At 58.4% G+C, this 11,681-nt stretch overlaps 1 protein-coding gene across 1 annotated transcript in view; it reads right to left on the bottom strand.

The window, feature by feature from the left end:
- LOC113991140 (otoferlin-like) overlaps positions 1 to 10,535 on the bottom strand; it is a 31,823-nt gene extending 21,288 nt beyond the window's left edge. The window contains exons 1-3 of the mRNA XM_039378810.1: positions 10,254 to 10,535; positions 8,139 to 8,258; positions 3,070 to 3,235 (exon numbers count right to left, since the gene is read on the bottom strand). Of these exons, the coding sequence (XP_039234744.1) occupies positions 3,070 to 3,235; positions 8,139 to 8,258; positions 10,254 to 10,400 (433 nt within the window). The 5' untranslated portion in view covers positions 10,401 to 10,535. The remainder of the gene's footprint in view (positions 1 to 3,069; positions 3,236 to 8,138; positions 8,259 to 10,253) is intronic.
- Positions 10,536 to 11,681: the final 1,146 nt, after the last annotated feature.

Here is an 11,681-nt window from a genome sequence, read left to right on the forward strand (position 1 = left end):
GTTGGGATGGGGGTTGGGATGGGGAGTGGGATTTGGGATGTCTGGGATGGTGGTTGGGAAGGGGAGCGGGATTTGGAATGTTTGGGATGGTGGTTGGGAAGGGGAGCAAGATTTGGGATGTCTGGGATGGTGTTTGGGATGGGGATGGGATTTGGGATATCTGTGACGGTGTTTGGGATGGGATTTGGGATCTCTGTGATGGTGTTTGGGGTGGGATTTGGGATATCTGTGATGGTGTTTGGGGTGGGATTTGGGATCTCTGTGATGGTGTTTGGGGTGGGATTTGGGATATCTGTGATGGTGTTTGGAGTGGGGATGGGATTTGGGATCTCTGTGATGGTGTTTGGGGTGGGATTTGGGATATCTGTGATGGTGTTTGGGGTGGGAATGGGATTTGGGATGTCTGGGATGGGGGTTGGGAAGGGGAGTGGGATTTGGGATATCTGGGATGTTTTTTGGGATGGGAATGGGATTTGGGATGTCTGTGTTGGTGGTTGGGATGGGATTTGGGATATCTGTGATGGTGTTTGGGGTGGGATTTGGGATGTCTGTGTTGGTGGTTGGGATGGGATTTGGGATATCTGTGATGGTGTTTGGGGTGGGATTTGGGATATCTGTGATGGTGTTTGGGATGGGATTTGGGATATCTGTGACGGTGGTTGGGATGGGATTTGGGATGTCTGTGTTGGTGGTTGGGATGGGATTTGGGATATCTGTGATGGTGGTTGGGATGGGATTTGGGATCTCTGTGATGGTTTGGGATGGGATTTGGGATATCTGTGACGGTGGTTGGGATGGGATTTGGGATGTCTGTGTTGGTGGTTGGGATGGGATTTGGGATATCTGTGACAGTGGTTGGGATGGGATTTGGGATCTCTGTGATGGTGGTTGGGATGGGATTTGGGATCTCTGTGATGGTTTGGGATGGGATTTGGGATCTCTGTGATGGTGCTTGGGATGGGATTTGGGATATCTGTGACAGTGGTTGGGATGGGATTTGGGATCTCTGTGATGGTGGTTGGGATGGGATTTGGGATCTCTGTGATGGTTTGGGATGGGATTTGGGATATCTGGGATGTTTTTTGGGATGGGAATGGGATTTGGGATATCTGGGCTGGTGTTTGGGGTGGGATTTGGGATATCTGTGATGGTGTTTGGAGTGGGGATGGGATTTGGGATCTCTGTGATGGTGTTTGGGGTGGGATTTGGGATATCTGTGATGGTGTTTGGGGTGGGAATGGGATTTGGGATGTCTGGGATGGGGGTTGGGAAGGGGAGTGGGATTTGGGATATCTGGGATGTTTTTTGGGATGGGAATGGGATTTGGGATGTCTGTGTTGGTGGTTGGGATGGGATTTGGGATATCTGTGATGGTGTTTGGGGTGGGATTTGGGATATCTGTGATGGTGTTTGGGATGGGATTTGGGATATCTGTGACGGTGGTTGGGATGGGATTTGGGATGTCTGTGTTGGTGGTTGGGATGGGATTTGGGATATCTGTGATGGTGTTTGGGGTGGGATTTGGGATATCTGTGATGGTGTTTGGGATGGGATTTGGGATGTCTGTGTTGGTGGTTGGGATGGGATTTGGGATATCTGTGATGGTGTTTGGGGTGGGATTTGGGATATCTGGGATGGTGTTTGGGATGGGATTTGGGATATCTGTGACGGTGTTTGGGATGGGATTTGGGATATCTGTGATGGTGTTTGGGATGGGATTTGGGATATCTGTGATGGTGTTTGGGGTGGGATTTGGGATATCTGGGATGGTGTTTGGGATGGGATTTGGGATGTCTGGGATGGTGTTTGGGATGGGATTGTTTGGGATATCATGTGACGTGGTTTTGGTGGCTGGGATTTGGGATAATCCTGTGATGGTGTTTGGGATGGGATTTGGGATATCTGTGATGGTGTTTGGGGTGGGATTTGGGATATCTGGGATGGTGTTTGGGATGGGATTTGGGATATCTGTGTTGGTGGTTGGGATGGGATTTGGGATATCTGGGATGGTGTTTGGGATGGGATTTGGGATATCTGTGATGGTGTTTGGGATGGGATTTGGGATGTCTGTGTTGGTGGTTGGGATGGGATTTGGGATCTCTGTGATGGTGCTTGGGATGGGATTTGGGATATCTGTGACAGTGGTTGGGATGGGATTTGGGATCTCTGTGATGGTGGTTGGGATGGGATTTGGGATCTCTGTGATGGTTTGGGATGGGATTTGGGATATCTGGGATGTTTTTTGGGATGGGAATGGGATTTGGGATATCTGGGCTGGTGTTTGGGGTGGGATTTGGGATATCTGTGTTGGTGTTTGGGATGGGATTTGGGATATCTGGGCTGGTGTTTGGGGTGGGATTTGGGATATCTGTGATGGTGTTTGGGATGGGATTTGGGATATCTGTGACGGTGGTTGGGATGGGATTTGGGATATCTGGGCTGGTGTTTGGGGTGGGATTTGGGATATCTGGGTTGGTGTTTGGGGTGGGATTTGGGATATCTGGGATGGTGTTTGGGATGGGATTTGGGATATCTGTGACGGTGGTTGGGATGGGATTTGGGATATCTGTGATGGTGTTTGGGGTGGGATTTGGGATATCTGGGATGGTGTTTGGGATGGGATTTGGGATGTCTGTGTTGGTGGTTGGGATGGGATTTGGGATATCTGGGCTGGTGTTTGGGATGGGATTTGGGATATCTGTGATGGTGTTTGGGGTGGGATTTGGGATATCTGTGATGGTGTTTGGAGTGGGGATGGGATTTGGGATATCTGGGATGGTGTTTGGGATGGGATTTGGGATGTCTGTGTTGGTGGTTGGGATGGGATTTGGGATATCTGGGCTGGTGTTTGGGATGGGATTTGGGATCTCTGTGATGGTGTTTGGGGTGGGATTTGGGATCTCTGTGTCGGTGACCGCGAAGGGGCCCAGAACCAGCAGAGCCCAGCCCAGGGACTGCCCGGAACGGCTCCGGAGCTGCTCCAGCAGCGCCCGGCTCGGAGCCCTCGGGGCTGGGATCCCACCGGGACGGTGCCCACGGCCCCAAAAAAGGGCTCCAGCGACCCCCCACTCACCACCTCGAACCACTTGACGAGGGTGCCGAAGTTGGGGTTCTTGCGGTAGTTGGGGATGAGGGCGGACTGGACCCCCCGCCCCGCGCACTCGATGTCCACGCGCGGCCGGTCCACCTGGGCCAGGTTCACCCGCTTCAGGTCCCGCAGGCCCCAGAACAGCACCTGGGGAGGGGGGAAAGAGCAGCGGGAGGAGGGAGGGCGCGAGTGGGACAGGGAGCGTCCCCCGGGATGGTTCTCCATGGAGGGGGATCCCTGAGGGGCCTCCCCCTCCCTCTTCAGAGCCTCTCTGAGCCCCCCCCCCCCAAAAAAACCCACCCCACACCTGACCTGCAGTGGCCCCACCGGCTCCCGCCGGCTGCCCTCAACACTCCTTTTCCTGAGTTCTTCCCTTTTCCCACCCTGGCACCCCACAGAGCAGCTTCTTCCATCCCAAATGTGGCTCCCGGCTCGGCACCGGCGTCACCTCGTCACGGTGGGATTGGTGTCACCGTCACGGTGGGATCGGTGTCACCATCATGGTGGGATCGGTGTCACCGTCACGGTGGGATTGGTGTCACCGTCACGGAGGGATTGGTGTCACCGTCACAGGGGGATCGGTGTCACCGTCACAGGGGGATCGGTGTCACCGTCACGGTGGGATCGGTGTCACCGTCACAGGGGGATTGGTGTCACCATCACAGGGGGATCGGTGTCAACCGCACGGGGGATCGGTGTCACGTCACGGTGGGAATCGGTGGGCACCCGTCACAGGGGGGTCGGTGTCACCGTCACGGTGGGATCGGTGTCACCGGCACAGGGGGATCGGTATCACCATCACGGTGGGATCGGTGTCACCATCACGGTGGGATTGGTGTCACCGTCACAGGGGGATCGGTGTCACCGTCACAGGGGGATCGGTGTCACCGTCACGGTGGGATCGGTGTCACCGTCACAGGGGGATTGGTGTCACCATCACAGGGGGATCGGTGTCACCATCATGGTGGGATCGGTGTCACCGTCACGGGGGGATCAGTGTCACCGTCACAGGGGGATCGGTATCACCATCACAGGGGGATCGGTGTCACCATCATGGTGGGATCGGTGTCACCGTCACGGGGGGATCAGTGTCACCGTCACAGGGGGATCGGTGTCACCGTCACAGGGGGATCAGTGTCATCGTCACAGGGGGATCGGTGTCACCGTCACAGGGGAACGGTGGGTCACCATCAGACAGGGGGATCGGTTCACCCATATCAGCAGGGGGGATTCGGTGGTCACCGTGCACGGGTGGGAGTGTGTCACCGGGCACAGGGGAGGGTGTCCACCGTCAACAGGGGATCGGGTGCGGCACCGTCACGGTGGGATCGTGCGACCGTCATGAGGTGGGATTGATGTGGTCACCGTCCGGGTGAGGAATCGGTTACCCATCACAGGGGGATCGTGTCACCGTCAACGGATGGGGACGGTGTCCACCGGTACATGGGGGGGATTCGGTGTCAACGTCAGCGGTGGGATCGGTGTCACCATCACAGGGGGATCAGTGTAACCGTCACGGTGGGATCGGTGTCACCGTCACGGTGGGATCGGTGTCACCATCACGGTGGGATCGGTGTCACCATCACAGGGGGATCGGTGTCACCGTCACGGTGGGATCGGTGTCACCATCACAGGGGGATCGGTGTCACCATCAGGGTGGGATTGGTGTCACCATCACGGTGGGATCGGTGTCACCGTCACGGTGGGATCGGTGTCACCATCACGGTGGGATCGGTGTCACCATCATGGTGGGATTGGTGTCACCATCACAGGGGGATCGGTGTCACCATCATGGTGGGATTGGTGTCACCGTCACAGGGGGATCGGTGTCACCGTCACGGTGGGATCGGTGTCACCGTCACAGTGGGATCGGTGTCACCATCACGGTGGGATCGGTGGCACTGTCACAGGGGGATCGGTGTCACCGTCACGGTGGGATCGGTGTCACCATCACGGTGGGATCGGTGTCACCGTCACGGTGGGATCGGTGTCACCGTCACAGGGGGATTGGTGTCACCGTCACGGTGGGATCGGTGTCACCGTCACAGGGGGATCGGTGTCACCATCACGGTGGGATCGGTGTCACCGTCACAGGGGGATCGGTGTCACCATCGTGGTGGGATCGGTGTCACCGTCACGGTGGGATCGGTGTCACCGTCACGGTGGGATCGGTGTCACCGTCACAGGGGGATCGGTGTCACCATCAGGGTGGGATTGGTGTCACCATCACGGTGGGATCGGTGTCACCGTCACGGTGGGATCGGTGTCACCATCACGGTGGGATTGGTGTCACCATCATGGTGGGATTGGTGTCACCATCACAGGGGGATTGGTGTCACCGTCACAGGGGGATTGGTGTCACCATCACAGGGGGATTGGTGTCACCGTCATGGTGGGATCGGTGTCACCATCACGGTGGGATTGGTGTCACCGTCACGGTGGGACCGGTGTCACCGTCACGGTGGGATTGGTGTCACCGTCATGGTGGGATCGGTGTCACCGTCACAGGGGGATCGGTGTCACCATCATGGTGGGATCGGTGTCACCGTCACAGTGGGATCGGTGTTACCATCACGGTGGGATCGGTGGCACTGTCACAGGGGGATCGGTGTCACCGTCACGGTGGGATCGGTGTCACCGTCACAGGGGGATCGGTGTCACCATCAAGGTGGGATTGGTGTCACCGTCACGGTGGGATCGGTGTCACCATCACAGGGGGATTGGTGTCACCGTCACAGGGGGATCGGTGTCACCGTCACGGTGGGATCGGTGTCACCATCACAGTGGGATCGGTGTCACCGTCACAGGGGGATCGGTGTCACCATCACAGGGGGATCGGTGTCACCATCACAGGGGGATCGGTGTCACCATCACGGTGGGATCGGTGTCACCGTCACAGGGGGATCGGTGTCACCATCACGGTGGGATCGGTGTCACCATCACAGGGGGATCAGTGTCACCGTCACGGTGGGATCGGTGTCACCGTCACGGTGGGATCGGTGTCACCATCACAGGGGGATCAGTGTAACCGTCACGGTGGGATCGGTGTCACCGTCACGGTGGGATCGGTGTCACCGTCACGGTGGGATTGGTGTCACCGTCACGGTGGGATCGGTGTCACCATCACGGTGGGATCGGTGTCACCATCATGGTGGGATCGGTGTCACCATCACAGGGGGATCGGTGTCACCATCAGGGTGGGATCGGTGTCACCGTCACAGTGGGATTGGTGTCACCATCAGGGTGGGATCGGTGTCACCGTCACGGTGGGATCGGTGTCACCATCACAGGGGGATCAGTGTCACCGTCACGGTGGGATCGGTGTCACCGTCATGGTGGGATCGGTGTCACCGTCACGGTGGGATCGGTGTCACCATCACAGGGGGATCAGTGTAACCGTCACGGTGGGATCGGTGTCACCGTCACGGTGGGATCGGTGTCACCATCACGGTGGGATCGGTGTCACCATCACGGTGGGATCGGTGTCACCATCATGGTGGGATCGGTGTCACCATCACAGGGGGATCGGTGTCACCATCAGGGTGGGATTGGTGTCACCATCACGGTGGGATCGGTGTCACCGTCACAGGGGGATCGGTGTCACCGTCACGGTGGGATCGGTGTCACCGTCACGGTGGGATCGGTGTCACCGTCACAGTGGGATCGGTGTCACCATCACGGTGGGATCGGTGGCACTGTCACAGGGGGATCGGTGTCACCATCACAGGGGGATCGGTGTCACCGTCATGGTGGGATCGGTGTCACCGTCACGGTGGGATCGGTGTCACCGTCACGGTGGGATCGGTGTCACCGTCACGGTGGGATCGGTGTCACCATCACGGTGGGATCGGTGTCACCATCATGGTGGGATCGGTGTCACCGTCACGGTGGGATCGGTGTCACCGTCACGGAGGGATCGGTGTCACCATCACAGGGGGATCGGTGTCACCGTCACGGTGGGATCGGTGTCACCATCATGGTGGGATTGGTGTCACCGTCATGGTGGGATCGGTGTCACCATCAGGGTGGGATTGGTGTCACCATCAGGGTGGGATCGGTGTCACCGTCACAGGGGGATCGGTGTCACCGTCACAGGGGGATCAGTGTAACCGTCACGGTGGGATCGGTGTCACCGTCATGGTGGGATCGGTGTCACCGTCACGGTGGGATCGGTGTCACCATCACAGGGGGATCAGTGTAACCGTCACGGTGGGATCGGTGTCACCATCACGGTGGGATCGGTGTCACCGGGCCAACCCGCCGCTGCTCCCCGCCTGGGGCAACAGGGCTGCCACCGGGAGCAAAAATTCCCCTCGGTGGGGATTTTCCCACCTCCTGATTCCCCGTTTGGGCTGGAAAAGCCCTCCCAGCCCGTGGATCCCCCCTGTGCCCCATCCCCACCTTGTCCCTGAGTGCCACGGCCAGGCCTTCCTGGGACACCTCCAGGGCTGGGCACTCCAAACCTCCCTGGGCAGCCCCTGCCAGGGCCTGACCACCCTTCCCAGCAGGAAATTCCTCCTCCTGTCCCACCTGAGCCTCCCCTGGCACAGCCGGAGGCCGTTCCCTCTCCTCCTGTCCCCTGTTCCCTGGGAGCAGAGCCCGACCCACCCCCCGGCTCCCCCCTCCTGTCAGGGGGTTGTGGGGTGGGAAAAGGTCCCTCCTGATCCTCCTTTTCTCCGGGATGAGCCCCCCCAGCTCCCTCAGACATTCCTGCTGCTCCAGCCCCTTCCCAGCTCCCTTCCCTTCCCTGCCCCTCCCTGTGTCTCCTGTGTGAGGTCCCAGAGCTGCCCCAGCACCGGAGGTGCCCCAGCAGCGCCGGCACAGGGAGGGCACTGCCCTGGCCCTGCTGGACACACCGTTTTGGGCAGAAATCCCCCTTCAGACCCCCGCAGACACACGAGGGAGACATCCCACCCTCGCTGCCCGAGGCCGGTGGGTGCAGAGTCCCCGAGCCCTCTTTGGGGGACGTGACCCAGCTCCCCGGTGGTTTTTTTAGGGATGCTCCAGCGCTTCCCAGCCCGACCAGCCCAGGGAGACCCCCGTCCTTTACCTCCACCCTGTATCTGCTCAGCACCGGGCGGATCCCCAGCGGCACCGGCAGGATCGGGCCCCGCTCCACGTCCGTGGGGCCGTCGATGGGGGGCAGGTCGGACTTGCCCCCGGGGCCGATCTGGAAGGGAAGGAGCCGGGATCGGGAACTGCCCCCCTTTGAACCGGTGCTCAGCTCCTTTTGTCCATCCCATGGGATCCCGGAACCGTTTGGGTTGGAAGGGGGATCTCCACGACCATCTCGTCCCAACCCCGAGAAGCTTTTTGTCCATCCCACGGGATCCCAGAATGGTTTGGGTCAGAAGGGGGATCTCCAAGATCATCTTGTCCCAGTCCCAACCCTGAGAAGCTTTTTGTCCATCCCATGGGATCCCGGAATGGTTTGGGTTGGAAGGGGGATCTCCAAGATCATCTTGTCCCAGTCCCAACCCTGAGAAGCTTTTTGTCCATCCCACGGGATCCCAGAGCAGTTTGGGTTGGAAGGGGGATCTCCCCGACCATCTTGTCCCAACCCCGAGAAGCTTTTTGTCCATCCCACGGGATCCCAGAATGAATTGGGTTGGAAGAGCGATTTCCAAGACCATCTCATCCCAATCCCAACCCCGAGAAGCTTTTTGTCCATCCCACGGGATCCCAGAATGGACTGGGTTGGAAGGGGGATCTCCAAGACCATTTCATCCCAGAGAGCCCAGCCAGGGAGCAGCTCCTGTCCCATCCCTCCCAATCCCAGAGATCCCAGCCAGGGAGCAGCTCCTGTCCCATCCCTCCTAATCCCTGAGAACACAACCAGGGAGTAGCTCCTTCCCATCCCTCTCAATCCCAGAGATCCCAGCCAGGGAGCAGTTCCTTCCCAATCCCAGAAAGCCCAGCCAGGGAGCAGCTCCTGTTCCATCCCTCCTAATCCCTGAGAATCCAGCCAGGGAGCAGCTCCTGCCCAGTCCCTCCCAACCCATGACAGCCCAGCTCAGGAGCAGCTCCTTCCCATCCCTCCCAATCCCAGAGAGCCCGGCCTGGGGGCAGCTCCTTCCCATCCCTCCCAATCCCAGAGAATCCAGCCAGGGAGCAGTTCCTGTCCCATCCCTCCCAATCCCAGAGAGCCCAGCCAGGGAGCAGCTCCTGCCCAATCCCTGCGATCCCAGCCAGGGAGCAGCTCCTGTCCCATCCCTCCTAATCCCTGAGAATCCAACCAGGGAGCAGCTCCTTCCCAGTCCCAGAGAGCCCAGCCAGGGAGCAGCTCCTTCCCAATCCCTGAGAGCCTGAACAGGGAGCAGCTCCTTCCCATCCATGCCAACCCCAGAGAGCCCAACCAGGGAGCAGCTCCTGTCCCATCCCTCCCAATCCCTGAGAATCCAACCAGGGAGCAGCTCCTGTCCCATCCCTCCCAATCCCTGCGATCCCAGCCAGGGAGCAGCTCCTGCCCCATCCCTCCCAACTCATGACAGCCCAGCCAGGGAGCAGCTCCTGTCCCATCCCTCCCAATCCCTGAGAATCCAACCAGGGAGCAGCCCCTTTCCCATCCCTCCCATCTTCCCATCTCTCCCGGGCTCGGCTCCGTGCCCGCAGCCCTGCCAGCCCTGGCCGTGCCCGGGGGGTACCTGGAGCAGCTCCTTTCCCATCCCTCCCAATCCCTGAGAATCCAACCAGGGAGCAGCTCCTGTCCCATCCCTCCCAATCCCTGAGAAAACAACCAGGGAGCAGCTCCTTTCCCATCCCTCCCATCTTCCCATCTCTCCCGGGCTCGGCTCCGTGCCCGCAGCCCTGCCAGCCCTGGCCGTGCCCGGGGGGTACCTGGAGCAGCTCCTTTCCCATCCTTCCCATCTTCCCATCTCTCCCGGGCTCGGCTCCGTGCCTGCAGCCCTGGCCGTGCCCGGGGGGTACCTGGAGCAGCTCCTTTCCCATCCCTCCCACCTTCCCATCTCTCCCCCCACCCCCCCCCCCCCCCCCCACCCTCGCGGGGCTCGGCTCCGGTGCCCCCAGCCCCCCTGCTGATGTTGCCCCGGGGGTGCCTGGAGCAGCCCCTTTCACCATCCCTCCCATCTTCTTTCCCCATCCTCTCCCAGGGCCCGCGGATCGGCTCCGTTGCCCCGCAGCCCCCCCGGCCGTGCCCGGGGGGTACCTGGAGCAGCTCGAATGCCGCCAGCAGGTCCCCGGGCGTGGCGTTTCCGCGGTAGATCTGGTAGGACCCGAGCTGGGGGGGGAAGCGGGGGGGCCCGTACAGCTCCTCCGACATCTTCACCACCGGCTTGGCGAACGTGCTGCCCATGAAGTCGGCCTTGCCCTGCGGGGAGAGGGAGAGGGGGGGTGGGAACGGCCCGTGGCGGGGTGGGTCCCACACTGGGGGAACTCTGGGATTGACCCCACGGCTCCCTCTTGTTGTGGTTAGAACGGGAACGGTCACGGAATCCCTGAATCCCAGAACCCCGGAATCTCAGAATCCCAGAATCCCAGAATCCCAGAATCTCAGAATCCCAGAATCTCAGAATCTCAGAATCCCAAAATCCCAGAATCTCAGAATCCCAGAATCCCAGAATCTCAGAATTCCAGAATCTCAGAATCTCAGAATCCCAGAATCCCAGAATCTCAGAATCCCGGAATCCCAGAATCGCAAAATCCCAGAATCTCAGAATCTCAGAATCCCAGAATCCCCAGATCCCAGAAATCCAAAATCTCAGAATCCCAGAAATCCAGAATCCCAGAATCCCAGAATCTCAGAATCTCAGAATCTCAGAATCCCAGAATCTCAGAATCCCAGAATCCTCAGAATCCAAGAATCCCAGAATCCCAGAATCCCGGAATCTCAGAATCCCAGAATCCCAGAATCCCAGAATCTCAGAATCCCAGAATCCCAGAATCTCAGAATCCCAGAATCACAGAATCCCAGAATCCCAGAATCTCAGAATCCCAGAATCTCAGAATCCCAGAATCCCAGAATCCCAGAATCTCAGAATCCCGGAATCCCAGAATCGCAAAATCCCAGAATCTCAGAATCTCAGAATCCCAGAATCCCAGAATCTCAGAATCCCAAAATCTCAGAATCCCAGAATCCCAGAATCCCAGAATCCCAGAATCTCAGAATCTCAGAATCCCAGAATCTCAGAATCCCAGAATCTCAGAATCCCAGAATCCCAGAATCTCAGAATCCCAGAATCTCAGAATCTCAGAATCCCAGAATCCCAGAATCTCAGAATCCCAGAATCTCAGAATCTCAGAATCTCAGAATCCCAGAATCTCAGAATCCCAGAATCTCAGAATCCCAGAATGCCAGAAACCCAGAATCTCAGAATCCCAGAATCTCAGAATCCCAGAATCCCAGAATCACAGAATCTCAGAATCCCAGAATCCCAGAATCTCAGAATCCCAGAATCTCAGAATCCCAGAATCTCAGAATCTCAGAATCCCAGAATCTCAGAATCCCAGAATCCCAGAATCCCAGAATCTCAGAATCCCAGAATCTCAGAATCTCAGAATCCCAAAATCCCAGAATCTCAGAATCCCAGAATCCCAGAATCTCAGAATTCCAGAATCTCAGAATCTCAGAATCCCA

The sequence above is a fragment of the Pipra filicauda genome, unplaced genomic scaffold, assembly GCF_003945595.2.
Source record: "Pipra filicauda isolate LSUMZ 115617 unplaced genomic scaffold, ASM394559v2 scaffold1489_size35711_pilon, whole genome shotgun sequence".
Classification (NCBI taxonomy): domain Eukaryota; kingdom Metazoa; phylum Chordata; class Aves; order Passeriformes; family Pipridae; genus Pipra; species Pipra filicauda.